A 27,571-nucleotide genomic window follows, 5' to 3' on the forward strand; every position below is an offset into this window, starting at 1 on the left:
CTGAGATGGAATCATCTTGCCACTCATTCCTCACTTGCCCGGCTTTTGACAGACTGATATTGAAATATTTTAATAGACACATATTTGGAGTACTTAGCGAACAGGCTAGAATTGATATTCACCGCTTTTTTAAACTCAAAAAGCTCAAAACGCTTTGTCGATATATGAGGATCTGGTGATCCACTTTGAGGAGTTTACGGGTAATAATGTATAAAGGACAAATGTCCATGGATTTTTGATCACCTACCCTAAACTTGCTTTTTGGTGCATGGAAACAGAATTTCGTTCGATCAGCTTTAGTTCCAGACCAAAATTTACAACCCTACATACCTTACAATACCAGATTAGCGGTAGGAGCCAGATTAATAGTTTTGAGGTTGTAGAATACAAAGTTGGAAAATATGGAGAAAGAATAGAAAACAGAATGGATTTTGAAGTAGACGACTTTGGAATATTATACTACGAACATAACTGTTTTTTATCTAGTAGGTATAGTTCACCCAGTGTTTATTGATATTGTTATTGGTTCTGATGTTAAAAACGAGTAAATTTTGGGCTCAGTGGGTAAAACAGATATCGAGCAGTTTGTTATCAGTTTTGGTGGTCCGATGGGTGGCGGTATTATATTGAAATCACTGGGTTTACCGATAAAATAATTTTCATAATGATTTTTTTCAATTTAATTTCACGGTAGTAATTACATTAAAAAAGCTGTGAAGAAGTTTCATATTTCTTTTTTCATATTTTATAAGGACGGACGGGTTGATAAAACAGAAAGTATTCTTAATGGCTCTGAAAACCAATCTTTGGGATTAAAAACATTTTTTCTTTTATATTAAAAATATATATAATAGTAGCCGCGTCTGAATTTTTACCCACTGTGCTCAACACGCTCGATTATCAGCGGCCAAAGTGAAGTTGCCATCAAAGGACATTCGCATCGTTGCCACAATTAATTAAAAGTAATAAAATAATATAAAAAGAAATTTCAGAAGTTTATTCACATAAAAAGTTCAATTTCATTTCGCCAATCTACTTTTCGTCCGTCCGACCGCATGCTCACTGCTGCGCAAGCAAATCAAGAAAAGCGAAGGCAAAGCGCATAAATGTGTGTTTGTATGTGTGGTTGTATAAGTGTAAGTAAGAAGAATGCGCGCGGAAATGACAGAGTCAATCGAAGCAAATCGCTTGTATTGGCGAGCTTAATGGAGAAAGAAAAGAAATGGGAAAAACAGCGCGACGACAAAGCGTGGCAAGCGAGCGCGCTTACTGGACAATCAAGCATTCGGCAATTGGATATGGAACACTGACGCTGGCGGTGTTGGGCATTGGCAAATGTAATTGCTCGAGTGTTTGTGTGTGTGTGTGTGACTGTGAGTGACTGTGAGTGTTACAGTTATTGCTTTGCTTGCGTAAAATTATATTATTACTACCGTTACTTATATTTGTATTTTTCATTTTTATATATTTTTTTCCATTTTGATTTTTATATCTCGGCATTACTCGTCTCGCTCTATGCGCGCTTCGCCATTACTATATAATTTAATGTAGTGGTGCTTGAGAAATCTACGATATAGTCTGAGCAGTCGCTGGTAATTAAGTGTGGCTCGAGCATTGGCGACCAACTGCACCGAGCATGTACCACATACACAGCCACATACACATATAGAATAAATATAAGTCTATACTTACCGCTGTGGCGAAATTCCATAACCTCACCCTCGCTGGATATCATTGCAGTGACGATGGGCTGATCCGAATTGTCCTTGGAAAAGCGCAGTGACTTAATGTTGTCGTACATCTGTGTTTGTGGCGCGAGTGAATGAGCAGCAGAAAAGCGTGTAAAAAGAAAGCAGAAATAAAAGATAAATTGAGTGTGAGACGACAGTGGCGCATGAAATGCTAAGAGAAAAGCGCAAGAAACAACATCAAATTGTAATAATAAAATAACGAATTAAGTAGCAAACATGAATGATGCAGTAAATCAGTTTCAGAAATATAAAAACTTAATAACCAAAGTAAATTCGAATTTATTGTCCGTTGATATCGTATTAAATAAATTTGTACTGTGGCATAAAAAAGCAATAAATGTGCCGGAGACACCGTGTGTCCGACGCAAAAATTACTGAAAGTGAAATGTAGGTAAACAATAGAAACAAAATAAAATCGTAGAAAATCAGTAGAAATAAGCACATATACGCCTGCATATAGCTCGACTATATTTGTAGCTGTGAGGGTGCTTAAATGGGCAACATTAACTTCAACATGTGGCTGCATTATGCCACAAACACAAATGACCAACATATTAACACATACAAGTTCATAAACAGAAGCATTAACTTTTATGACGCCATCCATATAGGCGTTCAGCAAATGTATTCATATATTGTATATGTAAATATGTATACACCACGTAATGAAGTTAAGCAGTTATGAAGTACTGGAAAACTATTATTTTTTAGTCACAAATCCCACCAGTCGGCCAACTCTTTTTTCACAAAAGCAATTAGTAGTTTTTACCAGTTTGCTAGTTCTACGAGATGATAGTTGCCATATTTTGCAAAAATACTACCCATTATCATATCAAACAAATATGGGAGGGCTAAGTTCGGGGGTAACCGAACATTTCACACTCCTGCAACTTTTCCGAATTTCACTAATATATCTCAAAGATTGACTGACATTTTCGATTAAAAATTCGCAATTTGCACTGGGGTCCACATATTTGATATCTGGAAATTTGAATAGTTGAAGCAGGATTTTGATTAATTGGAACACTGCCACGCCCACAAATCGCTATTAACCGGAAACACATAAAGTGCCATAACTAAGCACCGAATTATGATACAAAACTCATATTTGGCACAGAGGATCGCATAGGCAGAGGACTTGTGGGAGCAATTTTTTGAAAAAGTGGGAGTGGGCCCGTCCTCTAATAAGTTTAATGTATATATCTCCTAAGCCATTGCGAAAATGGATGAAATCGAGTGAAAACCCTGTTCAATCCCCATATAACGGTACTGTTCCAAACTACTAAAAGCGCTATGAATCTATAACTAAATGCGTCAGATCCGCAAAAATTTGCCGTATGACAGCGCTTTATAGGGACCGGGGTAAAAATTAGACAATTGGCGTGGCACTGCCCACTTTTTGGTGAAATACCATAATCGGACAAAACCACGCCTTGATTCTTGCAAGTTGCATGAGTATAAAATGTTCGCTTGTATCCGATCTTAGCCCTTCCTTACTTGTTTTTTTTAAGTCTTTCAAACCATAACCTTCACCCCTACACTAACCTGCCCAATATTACAGTTTTGAATCTCAATTTGGAGTTTAGCTTTAGTACTTTATCGGTTTTCGATTCATATGCAATACGAACTCCATTGTGGAGTTAATAAAAATGGAGCGTTGCGTGATAAAACAACAAGAATTCTTTATACCAGCGAATCTGCCTTAGCAAGAAACCAATTCGTTACTAGTGCATTTCTCGGCTGGGTGTATTCATTTATGAATTTGTGATAAGTGTGGGCGCATGTTGACATCGTGGCACTAATAAGTTGGTGACATATGCTTCAAGTGCATTAATGTTGACTTTGGTCAGGAAACAGCAAATTCTACAAGGACTCGTTTTTTTTCAAGCAAATCTATAATCTCGAAAATATGCATAAAAGAACAATAACAACAAACGCATTCCGCTACCATTACCGTACCAATTCAACTAAACTAAGGAATTGCTAAAACTCAAAGTATTATTAGGACATATGTGTTTCAAACAGGTCCATTGGAATTTATGTTCAATTAAACTAAGGAAATTTGCAAGAGACAATGAGAGAATTTCATTAGCTAACTACTGGCACACGTTCAATTCGCGCTTACTACGCATTAGCATCGACTTAAGAGGAAACTAAACACTGGATGCTGTTAACTTTATGAGAACTCACTTCATTTTTTAGAAGGCTCCTTCAGTATGCAGTCAATTATATCTCAAGTAAAAATAAAGACAATTTTTTCCAAAGGCCCTGAAACCTAAGGCTATATTTTGACTAACCTAACTGTTTATGTATATGTTTTGACCAACTTAACTGTTTTAAATATGCCCATATTGCGATGAAATTATCGTTAAAGAACAGAACCATATTCATGCAGTAGCCATTTTTAAACTCACCGAATAGATTTCTTAATTTAGACTCTCACTTTATATTCAATAAAAATGTTATTAAAGACATTACCTTCATGAAGATGTTACATGGGTTTATGGGTTTGAAAAAAAAAAAAATATTTTTGTTATTATCTTATTAAATTCCACAACGCCTCTGGAATGTCGTCCTACATTTTAAAGTTGATCTGAGTAATAGTTTCGGAGATACAGCCTTGAGAACTTGTGCGCTCGATGCTAGCTAGGTTAAGAGCGTCGTCTTTAAATGCGTTTTTCTGGAAATTGTGTAGATTTGCAAGACTTCTCGGGATCCACTCAACCAATCTTCATGAAATTGTATACAGGTCGTTGAGACTTGAACGAATGATTTTTTTTAGATTACAATTATTTGAAAAAAATGTCTCGAAATTTTTACTGAAATTTTCATTCTTTTGTCAGAAACTGCCAAAAATTTAATATTCAGTTTTTCTCCTTCGTCTAAGATAGGTATTAACTACAAACATGTATTCATTCACTTTAAATGATCCTGTAAGGAGCTATCCTGCCAATGCGGGCACATCTTTTTTCCGATGGCCGAGTTTAAAATATTGTTTTCCAAAAATATCAGATTTTTTTGTCAATAGCACAGTTTGCAACAATAAAAAATTGATATAAAATAGTTCATTCTTATACGAGTATGAGGAAAAAATTGTTGAGAAAGGGCTGTTTTTCATCCGAGAAAACCCATGTAACACTTTAAGCGGACGGTTTTTATTCACTTGAGAATTTCAAAAATTCGATTTCTGTTTTCGAATATTCTCCGATAATTTAAATTTTATCTGACAAAAAGTTTCGGAAATATGAGCGTATTTGGAAGAATTTTTTAACTTATTTAAGTCGGCTCTTAAAATTTTTTCCTAAAACGCTTTATTTCAGGGTCCGAGTCTATGAACTTGTATTTTTTACACGACCTTTGACTAGTTCTTAGATCATTACCTATATACTCTATAGTAAATAGTTTTGAATAGAAAAATCTTAAATCTTCATCCCCAACACATACTGTATCCTAAACAAGGGTTGCCTTTTCTGGCACAACGCGCTTATTCCTTCAGAATTTCTTTCACTTTAGTTCCCTATCATTCACTACACAAAATTACTTGGAAGGGCATTAACACATTTACATACCTTGATAATATGATTTTGCACAGCCGATGGATCGCTGCTGCCCAAAATCGAAAGCAACTCATCCGTGGAAATGAAGTAAAAGCGCGGAAATATGCGTCTTTTAGATTCCAAATACTCATTTAATGACTTCTGACAGTTCTCCAAACCGACGCCGAGTCCTTGAATTTCGGGCAAACGGCCAGGCACCGAACATAGTGGCACCACCAATGGATTCTTGGCACAGTCGACCATAATCTGCAAAATGAAATATAGAAACACAACTAATGTGGTGTAGAAAAGCATAGAAGCATGAAGATGAAGACATACACATACTTATGCGTGTATGTGTGTGATGAATATTGCTGTGCAAGTATGTTGGCGACAAGTGGCGAGAAAACGGGGGCTAACGAGTGTACGAAATGAAATCAAAGTAAATAAATCACATAAATGTGCAGTGATTGTGGCAAATGTTGCAAATGTGGCAAAAGTAAGTGGCAAGTAAGCAAACTCGACAAACAAGCGAAATGTAATACCGAATATTCGTATAGTGTGCTTGGCAGCAGGTTAATATATGAGTAAGATTTCAGTTGAAGTTATTGTGACAGTTGTGACGTTGTTGTTGTTGTATTTGCTGACGACAAGTACGTCATCTGTTTTGCAAGAGTCTTACTTGGAGTATTGGTCGAATTTCATTTCGCCTTAAAAGTGGCAATAGTTGTGTTAAGACAAGCTTGAGCTGCTTTAGGGTGGTTCCTTTTTCATGTAAATAAAAAAATAATACCTTTTGCTTCACCAGTGGGAAAAAATAATATTAAAACTGTTACAGAGATCGAAATATAAGGTTGAACAAAAGCTGTAGATATCATAAAAAATGGAGAAATCTACGCCAACTCAGGATGGTGAGCTAGATGCTTCTCAATACGTTTATTATTCCGAAGAACGCAATTAGAGAATCTTTGTTCAGTTCATTTTCACCTTATACTTGATCCAGCTATGTTATGCCTCACTTCAGACTGAAAATTTCGCCTAAACGGAGAAAGCTCATTAGAACTCTTGCCAGCCATAGTCGAAAAAAAGATTCTGCGAGAGAGCAAGCCTTAATGGTATGTTAACGCCAACCATGTCTCTGCGAAACTCAGTTATCAAGAGGAAGGTTAGGTGTGATCACACGTGTCCTGCTATATTAAGTCTTTTATGAAGCCATAGAAAAGAAGAACTCCGGTGTTCGAATTTATAAATTAGCAAAACGCTTAGTGGGTAATAATTAGCAAATTTCCAATCCCGTCAGTTATGTCGGATATCTGAAGGTGGGCCATTAAGAAGGCAGTTTTGAATTATTACCGCCTTGTCTTCTTCTATACAGCTTCTGCAGATGGCATCTGGTAAGATTTCCAGCCTAACAGTAAGAATGCCAAATTACCTATTAAAACCACCACAACTAGGGAGAGGCTAGACTGACTGAGGACCAAGAGATCACCAGATTTTTGTTATCGATGTTGAGTCGAAAAGAGTTTGAGACAGCGCATATGTATACCGAAGTGACCGGTGTGATAGTAAGTTCAACAACGTTTCGCCGCTCTGTAAACAGAGTGGATCAGTTCTCTGAAGGCGGCTGTACATTAAATCTAAGGCTCGTCTAAAGCAGCGACTTCGGCTTGACAAACGGTGTAGTAGTTAAGAAACTGGAGTTGGAAAGATAACCATCTTATAATATACCCCTCTATATCTATGATTACTCGGGTAGATAATATTTTCGGGACTCGATCAGAATCATGTTGAGAAAGTAATAGCGTTGTCCTCTAAACGAAAATGAATTTCCATGAGTTGCAATCCAAAGGTTGCCGATTAAACCAAGATCTTGACGATCTCGTCCAGTTTTTTGATATTTTTCGATATTTTCGTACATAACACCCAACTAGTGAACCACCCTATTCTTCTCTATTTCAAAAACTCGAAGTTAAGTCGATGCACCGGTTTGAATGAGCGCTAAATAATAATAAGTTCGCTGAAAACTGTCAATGTGTATTCGAAAGCACATACAAGTATGTATGTAGGTTCGTATGTACATACGTATATGTATATATATACATACTTATATATTGGAATGTCTGTAATTTTGTATTTGTCAAAGGCACGCATGTTAGTAACTTGGTTAACCTCGCCACGGTCAGATGTCAACAGAGTAGTAATATGTAACTTCACCCTAAAATAATACACAAACAGTCACATATACACGCATAACACATACATACATATGTATATGTATTTACGTACTTGTGTAACCATATTGTCCCCTAAGCATGCTCGAATACACTTTCATGCGCCATTGTGAGCCACGACGATGTTTTGCGTGCGTATTAAATTTACCGTTAAGTAGCAAGACGCCACATTGTCGACACACGAATTGCGCAGGAATAACACAACATGAATGTGCACACGCGCCACACACCTACACACTTCGGCTAACAAGTTCATGCTTTGGCAAAATAATGCCAATTCCACAAATATCCATAGTGAAAGCTTCAAACTCAGTTCCTTCAAGCACAACGTCTCTACACAAACTCAACCACTTAAATCGGTGCATATGTGTGTGTGCCACTATTTTGTATATGTATGAGTGTGGTACTTACCCTGCGGTATGCTTTGTCAATGTCATCGAATTTCTTCGCTTCATCTGGCAACTGTGCACGTATATCGCCGCCAATAAAGATGCCCTCCAGGTAGAGCCACTTGCGCTGCACCACCTGCCACTCGTCAATGATTTCACCGATCAAGGACAACAGGCGCTCCCACTTATTGACAGTCTCCAGAAATGGACCAATGAACCTGTCAGTGCGATAAACGAAATGGAATGTGTGCCGGGACTAGGTCGTGGGAAAGTAAAATAAGGCAAAGTGTTGCAACAACGCTGAGCGCTCTATGGTTGATATCTTAACTAATAAACAGGAAAATGATGCCACATGAATTCCTTGCGCTCCTTTGTCACATGGAAGACATGACAACGCTTGCGGTTAACTTGAGTGATTGACATACATACAAACAAACATAAATAGTAATATGAAATTGATACAAGCGAAGCGGAGCAAGTGAGAAGAGTAGCTAGTTTATGACAAGGACAACAAAAATGAAGAGACAGCGAATAGAATGAAGGAAAGAAGAGAAGTTATTCAAACAAACTAATAATCTCGATAGCTAAGTCGACACGACTGACACAAAGCGAAAAATAATAACATTTAATACTTATATAAACCAAATAAGATCTTTAAAATTGGAGTGTGGTAGGAAGAGCGCTAAAAAACAGTCTATTCAGAGAGAAAACGTTATATACTATAATGTGAGCATTATGTTAACTGAGCGCTCTACAAGCTTTGTTTTCACTCACTGCGATGCGCCCATCGATTGCAGGTTCATAGCGTTGTCCTCCAGCGTTAGGATAATCTCTTCCACTGAGCCCAATGTGTAACCACGATCCTCCGTGCCCTTGTAGTGTCTATGCACTTTAAAAGCCATCGTGGCCCAAGTATCTTCGACGGCTTTAACGCCGCGTTCAATCGCCAGCTCTTTAATCGCATTATTGAGAATTTGTTCAGCGATTTCCTAAATCGTAAAAATATACAAAATATGAATAAGAATTAAGTCAAGTTTCATTGTAGATCACACTTACCTGATACTCATGCAATTTCATTGCGAACATATTTTCGAGCGTGAAACGTGCTGGCGCCATATCGAAGTACTGACCCGTCTTCTCCATCAGTTGATTCCAATGGCGCTCGCGCAAGGCCTCGTTTTTGAGACTCACCATTAACGGTACCGTATTCTTGAATTGTTTCATGCTCAATTCGAGCATCATGCCCGAGGGTAGCATGCGAACCTGTTAGAGTTAATGGATTAGATGAGTTTTTTTATATACTAAAGAATTATAATTCTCGAACAGTTTCGAGAGATAAGTTAATTGAATGTCTAAATATTGGGTAGTCGAAAAAGTCATTTCGTATTTCTAATCATACGTCAACTTATTTTTCTTTATTAAATTACCCAAATATGTACCATTTTGGTAAACCACTTTTTGCTATTTTTCTCGCTATAGACATTATTCTATGAGTGTAAAACTTTTCTGGTTTCTCGGCGAAAAACTGAGACAAGTAATTTTCACAGGCTCTCTTGAAGCTAACTTTATTCCTCGAAACAAGTCCGATGGTGCAAAAGTCAGGGCAGTATGGTGGATGCATCAAATCTTCCCAGCCAAGCTCTCCTAGATTTTTCCGAGTCATCAAAGATGTGTGTGGTCTAGCGTTGTCTTGAAGGAAGACGAAAAATTGTAGAATCAATCCTTCAAGCAGGCTGGAGCAGCTCATAGTGGATAATTCCTTTCCAATCCCACCAAACACTCAGCATAACCTTTCAAGGCGTCAATCCTGGCCTTGCGACCATTTGTTGAGCTTCTCCACGCTTGGATCATCATTTGATTTGATTTCATTTCGTTTTAGCAAAGAATCGCAGATGTTAAGCTTAAAAATTCTCTTTTCCAACACAACAGTTGATAAAATACGAAACGACTTTTTGGACTACTCAATATTCGAAATCTGGGATTAGCAGGCTGCTCACATCATTGTTATAAGCTCTTCTAAGGGTCCCCAGCTATATATGTAGACATTTGTTTTCCAAAAAAAAAAATCTTTCTGAGTCTGTGCCACACAAATGATTCAAAAATTGGTTTTACTCAGAGAAATTATCCAAAAATGTGAAATTTTGTTCTTAAATCTTGGCAGATTTAAATGTAGCATTTTATCTCATTAAATTTTGACTACGAAATAAACATATTATTGCATCCCTTTGAAATTTATATTAGCCATAACCCTCATAAATGAATTTGTTGGACCTTTCTCCAATTTATGTGGTGTAATTTTCCATCAGCACGCGCAATTGTCCAAATGCATATTTCAATTATGCCAACCAATTTCAAAATGGTCAATCACAAATTGCTCAGCGCGCACACAACGCAACGCAGCACCGGACAGCGCTGAGTCGCGTGGATGGACTCGTTATTAGCCCGACTAAATTAGGCCACTGCCTGCCAATAAATAATCAACAACATAGTGCTTATCGCTGGCGGCTGACAAGCGCCTCACGCCTTGCACTTCGTCGCGCCGACACATCGACTGTGTCTATCCAGCGATCAACGCGAGAGAGCGGCAGCCAACGCAATGATGCGGACTTTATGCGACAAAGCCCGCGCCAGAGCTAGCGCCAACTCAATTTTACTTGCATCCACACAAATCAACCGCAACAAAAATGTAAATCAATTTGAACGAAATTAAAATAATCAAAATATCGGCAATAACAAAAAAGCAACGTCACCAACATTAGTTGCGTACAGCAATTGCCTTTTGCGTAATACGTGGCCGAGCGGCTGGTCAGGCGCGAAATGCCGACCGCCACATATGTGTGTAATGTTTGACAAGTTGCGGTTAGCCATTGCTATTTGTTATTGCTTTCAATGTCGTTGTTGCTGTTCTTGTTGGTACCGCTGTCATTGGCATGACAACAACAACAACTAGGCAGTACCATTATCAGTGCCGGCCTCCGATGCAGCATCGGCAGCACCGGCGCCGTGGGCTTTTCATATGATTACCAACATATGCAATGCACGCATCAGGCCCTGCGCTCAGTGGCTGGTTAGAATTAGGCAATTGTATGCCTAAATTAACATTTTGGGCGCTGTGGTCCTGCCACCGCTTACCCCCTTCAGCGGTGCGTTGGCCCCCACATCGCTGGTATTTTTGAATGCACCGCTGCAGCCTTCGAAATAAGATTTATTGCGCCCACGAGTTCTATGAAATTTCGAAAACAACTCGCCATGGGGAGTTCGATTGCGTCGCTCGCCCGCCTCGGCAAATATACCAGTATACACAGATGTGTGAAAGCGCGCGTTTGCGTCGTTGCTGGCGACTAGTCAGAGTTGTCATAATTCACGCTGACACCGCTAAGCCCACCGACCACAACCATACATTGCAAGCTGTTTGGCGGTGGGAAGCGGCTGTGAGCAGGCGACTGGCAACAGCTGAATGGACTCGACCTTAGCGGCTGTGCAAACAACATGAAATACCAACGGTTTGTGGACGGAATTGATTGTGTGCGACTAGGAGGATGTGTTTAGTGGACGGCATCGCCGAAGTGCTTTAATTCCATTTACGAGCATATATAATATGCCGGTTGGGGTCTACGAGTGTGTTTGTTTATTTGCAGTGACATATCGGCGTGAAATTCAATGCATAACAATTAGCTAAGAGATCTGTAGATATGGATAGTGACCGCCAATTAAAATGGAAAATATTTTATTAAGCTTTCGAACGAATGGACTATTAGCTGGCGACTAGGTTGGGGGTTTTTGCTTAATTTGGATATGGTTTTCCCTCTTAATCTATCACTTTTATAAATATTTTAGGATTACATGAGGCCTTCAGTTACTGATAGAGACCCAAAGTGGTATGGATTGTTTTCAGGTCGAGGACTGGAACATCTTTGGTATTTCAAGGGACGAGTTACAAAACTTTATTTTTGGATCTGAACCTATCGTAAGCCCCTTTAAATGAACTTAGATAACTCTGTTATGTTTCTGAACTGCTCTCTTTATTTTTAAGGTCTTAGGCTAACCAATACTAGAAGATCAAACATAAACAATTCAGAAAAAAACTGTAATTGATGGACAGAAGTAATACTTTTTCGACCGATGAACTAAAACGGGAAAAAAGGAGCCTGAGTTTTAAGAAAATTATACTTATTCATACGAGAAACAATAGAAAAATAATCATAGGACCATAAATCGGAACCTTTTTCTCGAAAACGCGTAATGTCGGCTCATCAGATGTTGTCATCGTCCATGCCCCTTCACCATTGAGCAGGACGGGGATGATGAGTGATTTGAAGAATTTGGTTTTTGTTCGACGTGGTGACACCTGTTGGGAAAAGTTGTTCTGCGTTGGATTCCAAGGCTGTCGTTGTTGTTGTTAATACGGGTTCCAAGATAGACGACATTATCTCCGACTTCCAAGTTATGACTGTTTACAGTGACCTGAGACCCAACTCGCGATTGCGACGACTGTTTGTTTGATGACAGCAGATATTACGTCTTGTCCTCGTTCACAACCAGACCCATACGCTTCGCTTCCTTATCCAGTCTGGAGAAAGAAAAACTAATGTCACGGTTGTTGAGACCAATGATACCAATATCATCGTCGTACCTTCTATATTAAGCTCTGCTGCTCGTAATATTATGCTCTGCAGTTCGTACTATATTTTCTGAAGAAGTCAACCGATAGGGAGTCGCCTTGTCTGAAACTTTGCTTGGTATCGATTGGCTTGGATAGGTCCTTCCCGACGATGACGGACCTTTTTGTGTTGCTCAACGCCAGCTTACCCAGCCATATTTGCTTTGCCGGGATACCAAATTCGGACATAGCGGCAGTTCCTTTTAGTGCTGACGAAGGTGTCTTTAAAATCGACGGATTGAAGGTGTGTGTCAGTCTTCTTTTCACTGGTCTTTTCCAAACTTTGTCGCATGTTGAAAATCTGGTCGATTGTAGATTTTCCAGGTCCAAAGACACTCTGATAAAGTCTCATCGGTTTGTTGATGATGGGCTTCAGTCTTTCACACAGTGTGCTCGGTAGAACCGAAAATTCAACGTTGATTGTCGGGGTCAAGGGATGATTAAAAATGAAAAGTACAAGGGTCATCTCAGAAATTATGTATTTCCGATAGGGGAGTAAGATCGGTTGACGACTGCGAGATCCCTTTGGACTAGAGTAGAATGCCGGTGATCTACTGAACTACTTGCCTTGAGCAAAGTTCATCTTAACACAATCATAGGAGGTCTTACTGAACATAGTTCAATTTCCACACTCGTCCATTGTCCGGTCTATGCAAGACTGAAGATGAAACATTTCGGTAGTCTTACCTACGGCAAAGCAGAAGACATAGCCGCAAGTGACAGGCTTAAAGCGCTTTGTCGTTTTAAGGTACCAAAACGGACCGGCGTATTAAGCTGTCCAACTGATATCCGATATATATTGACTCTTAACCTTACCTAAGCTCTCTGAAGATGATAAATTTGTTGTGAGATCATATATAAGAAAGGGCGTGGTTCGATTACGACTACCCGAAAATTTTCCAATGTGAATGAATAAAATAAGGTACGATCTGTAGCTAGACGATATAAGCACAAGAAAAATGGTCGATAACTACATATGTTCAAATATGTAAAAAAATAAAATGCGACACTTGTTCATATCCAATAGGGAAGAATAGCCTCAAATCAAAACTGACTACAAAACCTCAATCAAAATTTAACAAATAATTGTCTCACCTTAATATTTATATTCACTTTACTAAAAGTCGTCATGATAATCAACCTTAAAATGCATAATGTCACACCAAACACGAACACATACACGATCTGAACAACGAGTATCTCTACTCTCATTCGCCTCGAAAGGCAGTCATGTGGCAAAATCCAAAGTCTAAACTACTCATATCATTCGACGAAGAAAAGGGGCAAGAAAAATAAAAAGAAGAACTTTCGACTTGCTGAAATTTATGCATAATAGAAATTTTATGACTTCGGAATTTGTTTGGCTTGTGCAATTAAAAAATATTTCCGTCGTGCAACAAAGTGCGAAAAGTTCAAGCGGAAACTGCTAGTAAAGTGCCATAAAACTTGTTAGGAAAGTAAATAAATCAATTTGTCATAATCAGCAGAAAGAAAGTGGAAATTGTGTCACTGCGTAGAGCAGCCGCTGCCAACGCTGCTGCAGCTGCTGTTGCTGCCTCGGTGAAAGCGCCTTTTTTATTTTTGGCAAAATTGCAACGGCAACGCACAACACCTGCAAACGATGAATTAAGAGGCAGCAGTGATGGTGGTGGTTGTTGGAAACAACAGGATCAGCCGAAAGCTTGGACTAAAATTACGCGTCCACATTGAAGATGAAGACACAAGAATGAAACAGTCAAGGCGGGCTATTGAAACAAGGAGTACAATTTATGTAGGGTGAGGCATTATGCGATAATGAAGGAAATATTTGTGCAGAAAGAGAATTTTTCAAATTTTAAAGTGCCTTAGGCAAAAAGTTAAAAGTAAATACTGGTCTATCTTTGAACTCGCTTTATATAACACAGAGATAGAAGGTTAGGGTAGGTTAGATAAATAGCCTGATTGATGTGACCAGAAATGATCTCACTTAAACTAATAGAGACATTTATCCGTTGTGATGCTCAGAACTTCTAGGTATGGATCAAAAAGAGAGTTGGACAAAACTCCTAGTGCCTACGAATTTTTTGAGTTAGGTGGCACGAACCAATTCTTCGGGTTCGTAAAAAGTATGGCACCCGTGAGCCTTCGTGTGGCGAAAGCTGGACGGTGGAGGAGGAAGTGTCTAGATGCTTCCATCCCATTTTCTTCATTGCAACTTCGAAAATTTGCGGCGACCAAAACCATATGCTTTGCATGTTTGCCAATGGGACAGTGTCCAGTTAGGATGTCTGTCATTGCGGCGATGTGAGGCTTACTAATATTTAGCACTTCAACGGACTTTTTTTTTTCTGGGCCAGAGAGTTTCACAACCTCGCAAGTGCTGGCTCTCTGTCAGCGAGCTCCAGTCCTTTATAGCAGTTCTTCACTCTTACACTTACAATTTTCGAACTAAGCCACCTAGCTTCTTCCGTATAATCAATTGTCTAAGGGCTATTATAGCATCAAGGCGCTTAGACATTCGGGAGACCAGTGTCTGCGAGGAAAAGCTCTTGTTGCTGTTGTAGCTGCAGAAATCTGCCGAGTTGACAGTTTTTGGATGGATAAAAATCCGGGTCCATTTCAGTTACGTGGACACTACTGTTGTGGGAACGGAAAAGTTTAGCGACATCGGCCAAAAATACATACTTAGGTATCGCTGGAGTTCGCTTGGAATCACACATTATTATTTTAGAAGTCAATGAAACTAAAATATCAAAGTTTACTGACCCTTATCAACAATTTCTACTTAAACATAGCTAACAAAATGCTGAACCCTGTGCGCACTTATTCCCGTACACTTAATCACTATCTAATTCCGCCGGTAGAAACCATTCAAGCAAACTAATTAGGAAACTTTCAACTCTCAAGCAAAAATTGACTTGCTCTCCCCGCAGACTAGTGTAGTTATACACAAATATGCACGTACATACATACCTGTTTTGGTAGTTTGCGAAACTCTTTCATGTAACTTTCGATGCCATCCGTGAGTATTTGTGGATCCAAATCGGCCCATAGTGTCTTCGACCAAACTTCTCTGCCAGTCTTGTAGGCTTTGTACAGCTTGTAGACCTGTGTAGACATGCGAATGGTAAAATGTGGAGAGCGGCGATTTAATAAAAGTTCGTAAAACTATAAAGTTAATAAAAATTAAGCAAACTATTGTGCAAAATCACCACCCGCGCCAACCAATCACCCTGCCACCTTCGGGCTTCGGGCTAGCAAAGTGGCACAAAGCAAATTAATTAAAAAATTAAATTGTTTGCCTGACGATTTGATTTGAAGGCACAGCGGTGGTGATTGTACGGGCGCAGGCAGCGTGGTTGTTGTAGACCGTTGAGCGCTGTCTACTAATAGATATTGATGATATTTGACTGATGCGCCGTGGACTTACCAATAACATGCCCTCGTAGTCGGTTTTGATTCTTGAGAAATCATTATAATCAGCCATCGGCATATCGAAAAGTTTCTCCGCATTGGCTGAGTTGAAAAGCGGTGGAAGAGTAATAGCAGCGCGTGGAGAGTGTACGCCAATTGTCCAGAGTAGTAATCAGCGTTGGTTGATTGGGAATGAGAGAAAAGAAAAACTTTGTTAATACAATAATAACTAATGCCCAGCAAAGATCCAAGGAAAAGACCACTGCTCTTCGATTTTGATGAATTTGCAAGAGTAAACAGTTAGTTGTACAAAATTAACAGTGAATACAAACACACATACATATAAAATAGAATAGAATTTACAAACCGGGCGCATTTTTCGCCTGGCAACAAGAAAATGTATTCTCGCTCATTGTAGTACTTACACAACTCAATGCGTCGCTCTTCGTATTTGTTCAATTTGGCACCGTAAAAGTCCATCAGCTTGCTGCCTTTGTCCAGGTCAGGCCCCACCGAACCGGGCCCGTTCTCCTCAAAGTCCTTGATGAACTCCTCCAGCTAGCGTGGGTGAATAGCAAATGAAACACGGTCAAATATGCGAGTAAATGCAAATTAATGCAACTCAGTTGAGTGCCGAGGAGTGGAGTTGCGTCGAGTAGTGTGTTGAATTTGATAAATCAAAAATCATGAATCAAAAGTATAAAATGAGCTGCGGCAAAGTAAATAATTGCAGTAGGTCAAATTGTGTAGGTTTCTGTGCGAAACTATTATTTGCTTAGCTCTGCGCTTTTGTTTGCTGTTTTGTTTGGACAGGTAGAGAGATGTAATCAGCAGAATTCAGATTAATATTATTGTCGATTTTAGTTCTCTACATTTTGGTGGGGGAAGTAAGTTTCCGAATTGTTGCAATCAATTGTTTAATAATATGCACTCAAATACTAAAAAATAAAAATAAACAAGTAAGGAAGAGCTATGATCGGGTGGAACCGAACCTTTCATACGCATACGACTTAAAAGGGAAATACTTTAAGGAGCAAAACGTCCACCAGAGGTTCGGAATCCAAGCAATTATATATATATAAAGGGTGAACTTTTCGAGAGAATAACTCTTGCCAACAGAGGCTTGGACAATAACAACATCTGATAAGTCGACGTTACGAGTTTTCGAGACATAGGTTCTGCGGAAGATTTATGGTACTTTGCGTCAGTAAAAAAGAAGAAGAAGAAAGCCAATCTGAAGTTCGAAAACTTTTTTATTAGGCATGTGGACGCTAGGGGCAGCATAAAAAGCCATCTATAGATAGTGATCTTCACATTCAGCATCTGAGGATTTGAAAAGTTGTGGTTCCCCTATTTTGGACGTAAATTGTCATATCTTGCAGGCACTAATTATGAAAGGTTCTATTCTACGTTGGTGCTTGAAATGAAAATATGAAATTGAAAATTTGTATATACAAGTATGTATCGTAGGCGTGGTTGAAGCCCGATTTTGCCTATTTTTTCATTTACGAAGGTCTTGAGACTTAGCACTTCATCTAAAACTGGACGGTACCATGCTCTTTGTCCAATTTTAAAACCGTTGAACACGTTAGCAACTTGTGGTGAGAGCATATAAATAGAGAAATGTGTAGAGTTATTGAATAATAAATCCTGTGAATGTTGGAAGCCCTCACATTTAAAATTTTTAAAATGTCGAAGAATCATACTTAAGTTTAATAAATTACTCTTAAATGTGTATACATACATATATGTACAAATATATAATGTAAACTTAAAATTTTAAATGCTCCATTGTCACCTACAATTTGTGCGCTTTGCACACACTCATGGAAAGTCAAACATTTACTTATGAGACTGTCTTAGCAACGGTAAATTCTAAATTTTATGCTGATGACAAAGAGCTGGTGCTGGTGGCCATTTTCACCAACGCCAACACACGGCCAGCAACAATAAGAGAAGCCATAAGAACAGTAATGGCAATAGCAACAGTAAAAACAACTGCAACAACAGCAACTGGCAACAGCCAACGGCTTATTGTCGCTTTTAATTCGCATAATAAACACTTCAATTTAATTCGTTTTCTTGGTTTGTTAGCAAGCCTCATGGTTTCATCGCTGGCTGCAGTTGAAGAAGCAGCATTGTACAGAGAATCAGCGTAAGCAAGCGAGCGGGGGGAATAAGCGGCGGCGGCCGGATGCGCAAATGAAACGAATGAAGCACATAAAATGCATGCCGGCAGACAAAAGTGGCGAAGTGAAAACGTAAAACGCATAATACCAATGAACGGGAACGCACACACACACACACACACATTAGGACAACTGACAGTAGCGACAAGACAGCCTTGTCGATAGACGGATGCTGAGCAAATGAGAGCGACAGGATGCAAGCGGCGAGCAAATGTGTTTGGCTGCAGAGGCGAAGGCGTGCAGTGACGGCACCGTGCCTGGTGCAGGCTAGATGTGTTGGTGGGGGAGTTGAGGTAATCCGGCCTGTTGTAGTGCGCGCCATGAAGTGCTTACTGTTATATAATAGACAATAATAGTGACAGCAGCAGGCAGCCGCAAGAGAAGACTGACAGACGGTCGACGGTCGGCGGTCGACGGTGCGAGATACGAAGTCACATATTGTGCGTATATATACCTACATATATATATTATAACTATTTGAGCGTTGGTCGGTATGTCTTTGGTTATGCCACATGGATACCTAGCAGTTGCTCATTGGATATTCGTAGATATTCGCTAAAATGGCAGCGCTAGAGAAAATCCAATTAAATTCGCATTGAAAGCGGAAGCAATAATGGAATAATAAAAATTAAGAAAAAAAATACGAAGAATGAACTGGAAAAGTAGGCAAATGAAATGAATGAAGATGTGAATGCCAACGAGAGCGCGTAAGACGTAAGGCTTGGTAAGTAGTGGGGGAAGATAATGCATCAGCGAGAGACTTGTGGTTGTGCCGTGTTATCATATAGAAATAACTGTTAGCCGATTGACATTTTGAAATGATGATTAGATGATTAAACAAATACATATTTGCTATTTTTGGCAAAAATGAGCAAGAGAGCTTTGCTTTGACAGCTGTAATATTACAATCCTCCTCATGTAGCACCCTATATTTTCGATATCTAATGGACCCCATTCTCAAACAACTTTCCTAGCTTCGCTTGACCTATCATAATTTATTAACGAAACGAAAAAAGCAAAGGGTTTGTCAGAATGAAAGCTTTGCTCATCATGTTTCTCTAATAAGAATGGCGACTGTTGCTTGGCAAAGCGTAAAAAGAGGACCGTTGTTCAAAAGTTGGCTTCAACTTGCTACGCTTTACTTCAAGGTGAACATACTCATATGTATGTCAAAGCAAATGTCTGAACAAAGCGAAGCAAAAGTTCTATGTGAATCAGCCATAACTTTCGAACTTCTTTGCTCGCTATATTTGTACTCTGCTCTCATCACATGGAAATTAGAGTTGTTTACTCTCTCTCTCTCTCTCTCTACTCGTTAAACATTTTTGATGTATACTAGTTGCTTGATCGATTCGCCACTCTTCAATTTTCTGGAGACGAGAATTTTAGCATTTTGAGAAATATAGTCTGACTTCTCTGTCTAAAATATGTTAAAATATAGTATGGAGAATGATCTGTTACTAAAGTATTAAAATAAAGACTTATTCATCCCAATTAGTTGGTTTTTCCTGGATAATGTTTTATGTGTTGGTTGTGATGATCTTTTTGAAAATGTAGAGTGCTTGTAGACAACAAAAAATTATTCGCATTAATAATGTGTTCTAAAATACGATATATGAGTATAAATCTAAAGACATATGTAAATTTGTATAAACATTTGTATATAATAAATATTTATTCTGAAATTTTACCTCTTCCCAGAATGATGAAATTTCCACAGCCGTCATATCGGCGAATTTCTGTTTAATTGGTTGCACCTTATCCAAACGGAAGAGCGACGATCGGAAGAGACGATTCCAACGTTTCTCCAGGTGATGGGCCATCAGCAAGTCGTCAAAGTTGAACTATGCATTGCAAACCACAATAATAGCAGCAATAATATGGTAACATTCACATCAACATCAACAACAGCCATAATAATAAGGATAATAGTTGGCGTTGGCGCACATCATGATGTAATAAAATATTTATAATGGTGGTTGGATGGTTGTCGGGCGGTGAACGTTGCATTTTTGGTATTTCGTTTAAGCACCATGTGAGTTACGTTGGCGCAAATATTCAATAATTGTGGCAAAGGCAGCGGTAGCAGCCGTGATGTTGCAGGTAGGTCGGCGGAATGGAAAGAAAATGAATGAAATTTTTATATATTAAACAGAAATTCAAATATTTCGTTTCTGATGCAGAACTTGGCTGAAAGCTGAGAGTACTGAGAGTGGAAGCTTTCTAGTGTGGGCAAAATAGTAAGATTCATTTTGACATCTGTGCCAAATAATCATTAGTGTTTAGTATACGCTTGTCTTTCCGAAGTACTACATATAGTGCATTCAGAGATTTCACGATGAGTGAAATTATTCAACAAAGAAGTTCCAATAAATTTTGTGTGTGGAATCTAGTTTCTTGATAAGGTCTTCGGTGATAACTGTTTGTCACTAGCAAGTGTTTTTCATTGGTACAAATTATTCAAAGAGTCGAGAACGCGTTGACGATGAACCACGTCCAAGACGGCCATCAACATCAACTGATGATCAACACGTCAATAAAAGAAAGGAACTGGTACTTGAAAATCGACAATTAACAGTCAGAGATCTTACTGACATCGTTGGAATTTCGGAAGGATCAATGAAAATAATTCTGAAAGATCAGTTGAGCTAAAGAAAAGTGAAAGCACGATTCACTAATTTTTTTTGAAAAAGCGTCCTGTTAACGTCTGTGTAACAATGCTTTCCGACTACCAGGATGTCATTAGACGTATTATTACTGACAAAGAGTCTTGTGTGAATGCTTACTACCGAATATTCGAATATCGTGGCGATGATGGGCTGAAGCCAAAAAATTAATGTCAAAGCAGATCAAAAATCAAGCTTATGTTGAAAGGTGTGGTGCACTCCGAATTCCTTCCGATGGGCCAAACTGTCAACAAGGAGTACTATTTAAATGTTGTTCGCTAAGCTATTCGTAGAAAGATGTGTCTGCTTACGGCATTGATCTAGATTTTAAAGAATAAGATAAAAATTTTAAAACTATGAACAAAATATTTTTATTATACTATAAAAATTCATAGTAGTATACTATATAAATATTTGACAGAAGCTTAAAAGATCTGAGACAGTACTGATCTAGCTATCAGCCAATATGAAAAGTAATGCCATTTTTGAATAGACAGCGAAAAGAGAAACGAGTTTGGGATAATTATAGTAATAAAAAAGTGAATTTTAGGAAAAATAGAGAGAAACGAAGAGCTCTTGTGGTTAATGGAATGAAAGAAATATATATTATTTTAATAAAATAGGTAAAATAGTCTTAAGCAGCTAGGCGAGACAAGTTTTTAGTTTCCCCGTTCATTCCGTTAAAAAAAATTGATCCCTCTTCCCATACTTCCAAAATAATCTGTCAATCTTAGGAAATTTCTAGATCCCTAAAAATCTTTGATCCAGCGTTTTTTCAGACGGAATATTTTAGGGATGATAAAGATTTTTTCGGCAGTAATTGAACTATCCGATCGAGATTTAATACGAAGGTATAGTACATGATTTGATATAATATTGAACATTTTTCGGAATCGATCAGATCACGTGTCACATATGTACATATCTCACTTATAATCGATTATTCAGATTTTTCAACTTCGCTTTAAAAATCGTTGGCTCGAAATCGACATATAGTCTCTTGGCCAAAAAGGTTCAGAATGGACCGTAGAACGTTTAACGCATACGTGGTTTTATAGAAAAAAAATCGACTAGCTCTAATGTATACCAAAATAAAACAATTGACGATAACCCCAATTCACAACAGCAAAATAATAAAATTCCCTTTATATTTTGATCACAGCACGTATTAAGTTTACCACGAAACGAAGGAGTGTCGGAGACCTCTGTGGCATGCTGTTTCATCGACAAGAAACTGCTCATTTGTCCGAACCGTAGGTATCGGAGCACCTTAAGATATAGCTAGCTCTCAAACTGAAGCTGAATGAAGTTATTATATGGAAAACTTTTTTATTTGGCATTATATCTTCATGAGAATTGGTACAAGGTTTTGCCCAAGACAACGATACAGTCTTCGAACAAATTGTTTAAATCAGGCCATTATAGCCTATGGCTGCCACTCAAAGTGACAAATTAACGTCAAGGTTAATATCTTCATAGAATATTTGTTTCCTTATTAGGTAACTTACAGTTAGCTTATGCCAGAGAAAGGGGCTGAAAAAAACTATAAAACGTTTTCCGTTTTTTTATCAACATATTTCAGCAGAAACAAACATAAACTTAATATGGAACGTAAAACTGTTGCGAGGTCAAACACTACATTCGATTTCAATTCAAATAGAAACAACCGATTTTTTTTTTCACGAGTGAATATATCACAAAAGATTTTCGTTTTTCGAAAAAAGCAAAAATTCAAGAAACCCTCTAAACTCAGTGTTACGTAATATGACAAGCCGTAAAAGTCTGCACCCCCCCAATAAAGTCAAAGCAAGTTCCATATTCGGCTATTTTCAATAACAAAAACATTGGCAGCAGACTAAAGCTATGTACCAGCACATTTCAAACACTAAATTCTAATACATTTCTGGATTTCTGCATTTTTATCGAAAAATGCAAACATTTTTGGCCGTTCGTTCATTGGCCAACAGTGCTTTCGGTTAGTTTATTCGATGCTTTGTACATTAATTTCTATAAAATGCTAGTTAATTCCGTCTGCTGAACGCCAGCATGCGATGGAGTGGCGAATATGTGAATCACCTGCCACCAGGCGCCGTCAGAACGCCAAACGGTGGCAGATTTAGTTTGGCCAAAGACCAATACTAAATGAATGAATGGGAGTTGAAAAGCTTTTGCAACTTAAAATAGTTGAATCGGTCGAATTTCGAAAGGAGCAGGGTATTGAAATTTACATGGAAGTTTTGGGCACTGCGCCGGTGGTGGGGACAGCATTGATTTCTGGATGTGGAAAGAGTTGGTGAGGGTGCCAAATGCGAGGCAAACAGAATGGCTGCACACACACATATGCATAGAAATAACTGTAAGAATTTGCATGTGCTCAAACACACACATGTGTGTATCCATGTAGCTGAATGTGTGTTTGTGCATGTAAATTTAAGGTAGCCACTACTCAGTGGTCAGTCGGTTGGGAAATTTCTAGTTGCCGCTGCTTAAACATACTGGCGCTGTCTGCGTGCAAATACTGGACCGACTTTCAGAAGGATTTTCGAAAAATCCTTATTTGAATATGGCAAAAATATACAAAAAGGACTTGCACTACAGCAGCCGGTTATTGTTGTCGCTCGTCCAGGCGGGTGACTAGCACATCATTTTGCCGGCCACTGCCAAAGTGGACTCACAAGCACCCACACACATACACTTACACACAAACATACATGCGTATTTGCATGTATAAATAAAGCGGGGCTTTTGTAGTTTAGTTTAGTCAAGCTCCAGCCGGGCTGCAGAGCGCAGTTAGTGGTGGGCGTGCACGTACATGTGTGTCGCACAGCTTCCAGCGCCAACTGCAACCGCCATGTTGTGTGCGTGTGTGTGTTCCTGCCTGCATGTGGGCGCGTTTGTTGGCATACATGTGGACTTGCATAAATTTTCATTTTGCTCAAATTCAAATGCTTTTGGTCAACAGCGTGTAACTGAGCTTTTGCCTAAAAAAGCCATGGACTCAGCGTATGCGCGTACATATGTATGTGTGTGTGCTCTAACTCGTATGTGACGAAATATGAAATCTCAGCGCAAATGCGGTTGGTTTGTTGGGTCACTTAAGTAATACTTCCACAGTTTGTAGACTCTTTTCTGAGGATGCCTTTAAATTGTCGCCAAGTTTTTGAGCGAAGTGGTTGCGTAGTTTTGTTGACAGCGGGGTATGGTCGCGGAGACTGAACTGGGTCTCATTGTAAGGACGATTTTTTTTAACAAATTAAATATTAGTTGAAGCAAAGGGAAAAATTTTAATGTGTGTCAATATTTTTTCCAAATTTCGTTTCTCACCTTAATATTGTGTTCGGCAAGCACCGTATATGTTTCCTGCAGCTCGTGTATGCGCTGCTCATAGGTTAGCGTTTTCGTTTGAATTGTAGAGATAGTTTGCATGACTAGTTTAAAGTCCGCCAACTCTTTGGTCGTCATATCTAAATTGAAACGTAGCTCCTGGAAAGAATAATTTTTCAAGAATTTTTATTAGTTCACTGAATTTTTTATATAATATTTAAAAATAATTGATTATAATATGAATTATATTATGAATTAGTTAATGGAGCACAAACTTTAAAAAAATATTTCTCCCACAATTTTCAAGTAATTTAAAAGAGATATTTATTATTGCCATCAAAATAGTCTCATGTCTAATGCAAGCAAGCCAACGCTTAATACGTTTTCCAACATTTTTTATGAGCCTTTACTTCGATGGCCTTCGGTGAATTTTGGTCTTTTTAATTTTGGCTCATTTTTGAAGCGCTATGAGTATTCACTAGAGTAAAGGATAGTTTCGAGGTCATACGTTCGTTAATAATCAGTAATGATGCGAAGAAATAGGAACAATGACTTCACAGAGACCGCCAAACCCGTTCACAAAACTGTTTGCAAAATGCCTATAAGAGCGTATATTTTCCAAAATTTGAAAGCTGCAACGTTTGGTTCTAATATAATAGAAAAACCATAACAAACCGCCTGAAGAACCAAACTCGTACCGACCACTGTGCATGCAAGACACGGTGGGAAAAATACTAGAGCGAATAATAAGTGTACGCCTGGAACAACATTTCGAAAAAGAGCTACCGGGACTCGCCGATAACCAATATGTAGGTCAATTAAAAAACTTACTGATTTCGCAAACAAAGCAATAGAAGGAACTAAACGGATGTATGGCTGCGAAGAGTACTGTGCTGCGAAGAGTACTTTGTCTTTAATTCGTCCTTTTGGCCTCATATAAAAAAGGTCTTCATCAAAAAAAACACCGCTCTATTTGCCGTAGATCATCTCCAACTACCTGTCGAACAGGACGCAGGACCACAAAGCTATATGGTGACGCACGGAGATCAACAAGGCTTACTCCTTGGCCCACTTATATGATGAGGTGCTGCGCCTCCCATTATCCAAGGAGCTACAAATAATCGGGTACGCTGATGACATCGCAGTGACTGTGGTAAAGAAGGGAATCAACTCAATATACGTCTGTGTAATCATGCGGCGACAAAAATCAAAGAATGTCTTAAAGCTTCAACTAGCTGCCCAAAAGCGGAAGTAGTTTTAATTACAAGCAGGAAGAAAGTCGAGGTCGCCAAACTCAATATTAAGGGATATACCATCACGACAATCATTGAAATATCTAGAAGTGGTGATAGACTCGAGGTCGCATCTAGACAATGCCTGCGAAAAAGTAAAAAGCTGTAAATCCATTAAAACACACTAAATTTCAAGCAAACTCTAGGATTTTTCGTGGTAAAAATCTCCAGACAAACTTTACTCATAAATAAACAGCTGCAAAATACACTGTAATGAACATTTGGAGAATATAAAAAAGATTGGACCAATCTGTGAAAAACATGGGGATCGATTCGGCTTGCCGTTTAGAGCAGCCTGTAGCATTTGAGAAGTTGTTTGCTATTTTTGAGAAGTAGTTGAGTGTATAGCTTCCACAAGCAGTGGTTACAATTTCTCATTTAAATAAATGGGGAATAGATGTGTAATGTCTGGATATAAGAAAAATTTTAAGTTTCATCAATATATGTATCAAAGCATAGAGAGGCAATTTTTTTCCAGACCCCTCATAATTGATTCGGATGAGCAATACTTATGTCAATAACTATGTAATTTTTTCGTAAATATAGTATAAATTATATATCAATATCTCTAAAGTAAGTATGGAATCATTTCACAAAAGTTTGATGGAGGAATATTGATTATACTTAAAAATTAGTTTTTCAGTATATTAATATTAGAATAAGGGGGTTAGATACTTCGGAAAGGTTTTCAATTTAAGTTGCTAGAAATCTGTAACTGTATTAAACAGTAAAACTGGAGTTTATAGTTGATTTCAAGCAAGGATCGTCGCTAGGCAGGTATTATTCGAGAGATCTCATGGTTATGCTAAGAAGGTACTTTTGAGTATACATAAGCTTAGAAGCTTTCTTAAAGCTCTTATAAATTAAATAAAAAGAGAGGAACTGTACCTATTTCTGCTCTTCCTCTCGGTGAAACCATTTTATATGTATATATAAGATCTTAAAATATTTAGTAGCAGCTAATATTGAGGAAAAGTTGAAGTCATAAAATGCAGTCACAACCATTTTACACATATAAAATAACTCAAAAAAAAAGCTTAATTTTACTTTCAACCTATAACTTCCATATTAGTTTTGAGATTATGACCGCAAACAGAAATATATATCTGTCGCGTATTGCTCATCAAACTCACAAACAAAAAAATTTGTATAACATAAGTAGCTCAACTGACTTTTATTACTCATTGACGGCATACCACATACACATATATTTAAATAACGGAGAAAACTGCCAGTATTGCCATTAATTGCACTACACACGACCCTGCTGGAAAATGATTAAAACTTACTTTTATTTCATTCCGCAAGCTCACAATATTGTCAGCCGTTCTCTTAGCTAGCAACTCTCCAAGAATTGTGCGCCATTGCTGAGCATGCTGAGAGATGCTGTCCATTAGCTTTTTCAGATTTATGCGTATACTTTTGGTATTCCAGTAGGGTGGCATCAGTTGTATCTCCTCAATAATATTGGCAAAGAATGTAAATTTCTCATCGAGTGTCACAAGTGGCATGCCACGATTAATAAATTTCTCCGCAATGGCGCGCTTGTCAAAGGCCCACAAATAAAAGTATTGTTTGAATCTGCAAAATGCAAAAGAGAATTTAACGATTTTAAAGATAGTTCAGAAAAATATTTTTACTTCGCTATAATAGTCTTGCATTCGTATACCAAAGCGGTGGAAACCTCCTGTACGCGCACCACCAAATGACTGATGTCTCGCACCTGTGATGAATATTGCAATTATTACTTTAATAATTCCAGTAGTTAGGAAAAAATCAAAAGTTCAGTTCACCTTAATCACATCCTCATAGAAAGTAAAAATGTACTTGTCACCATACTCATCATTAATCGGCGGGCAAGGCAGGCAGGTGCCATCCATCCAGCGTGTGTAGATGTGAATGCTTTATAATCGTAGAAAAGTCTTAGTTTTTGTCTCTACATCTTTCGTATTTTGCACTCACCGCTCCAGATAGTCTTTCGCCGCCTGCAACATTATATTCTGCATTTCCGAGGCCGTCGGCTCCAATACGATCTCGGACATTAGCATGACGGCATTTACTTCAAACATCGGCACGTCACTTAGCAAGCGCTCAATATAGCATTTAAGATTTTGATAAGCATTGCTGCAAGGAAACTCTC

At 38.4% G+C, this 27,571-nt stretch overlaps 1 protein-coding gene across 1 annotated transcript in view; it reads right to left on the reverse strand.

The window, feature by feature from the left end:
* LOC120775625 (dynein heavy chain 10, axonemal) overlaps window positions 1-27,571 on the reverse strand; it is a 102,660-nt gene that overhangs the window by 65,498 nt on the left and 9,591 nt on the right. Inside the window, exons 10-23 of the mRNA XM_040105918.1 lie at window positions 27,394-27,555; window positions 27,225-27,333; window positions 27,072-27,154; window positions 26,721-27,012; window positions 24,140-24,298; window positions 19,841-19,993; window positions 16,386-16,518; window positions 15,977-16,062; window positions 15,520-15,654; window positions 8,964-9,170; window positions 8,682-8,896; window positions 7,930-8,125; window positions 5,321-5,554; window positions 1,693-1,801 (exon numbers count right to left, since the gene is read on the reverse strand). Coding sequence (XP_039961852.1) covers window positions 1,693-1,801; window positions 5,321-5,554; window positions 7,930-8,125; window positions 8,682-8,896; window positions 8,964-9,170; window positions 15,520-15,654; window positions 15,977-16,062; window positions 16,386-16,518; window positions 19,841-19,993; window positions 24,140-24,298; window positions 26,721-27,012; window positions 27,072-27,154; window positions 27,225-27,333; window positions 27,394-27,555 — 2,273 coding nt within the window. The remainder of the gene's footprint in view (window positions 1-1,692; window positions 1,802-5,320; window positions 5,555-7,929; window positions 8,126-8,681; window positions 8,897-8,963; window positions 9,171-15,519; window positions 15,655-15,976; window positions 16,063-16,385; window positions 16,519-19,840; window positions 19,994-24,139; window positions 24,299-26,720; window positions 27,013-27,071; window positions 27,155-27,224; window positions 27,334-27,393; window positions 27,556-27,571) is intronic.

The sequence above is a fragment of the Bactrocera tryoni genome, chromosome 1, assembly GCF_016617805.1.
Source record: "Bactrocera tryoni isolate S06 chromosome 1, CSIRO_BtryS06_freeze2, whole genome shotgun sequence".
Lineage (NCBI taxonomy): Eukaryota > Metazoa > Arthropoda > Insecta > Diptera > Tephritidae > Bactrocera > Bactrocera tryoni.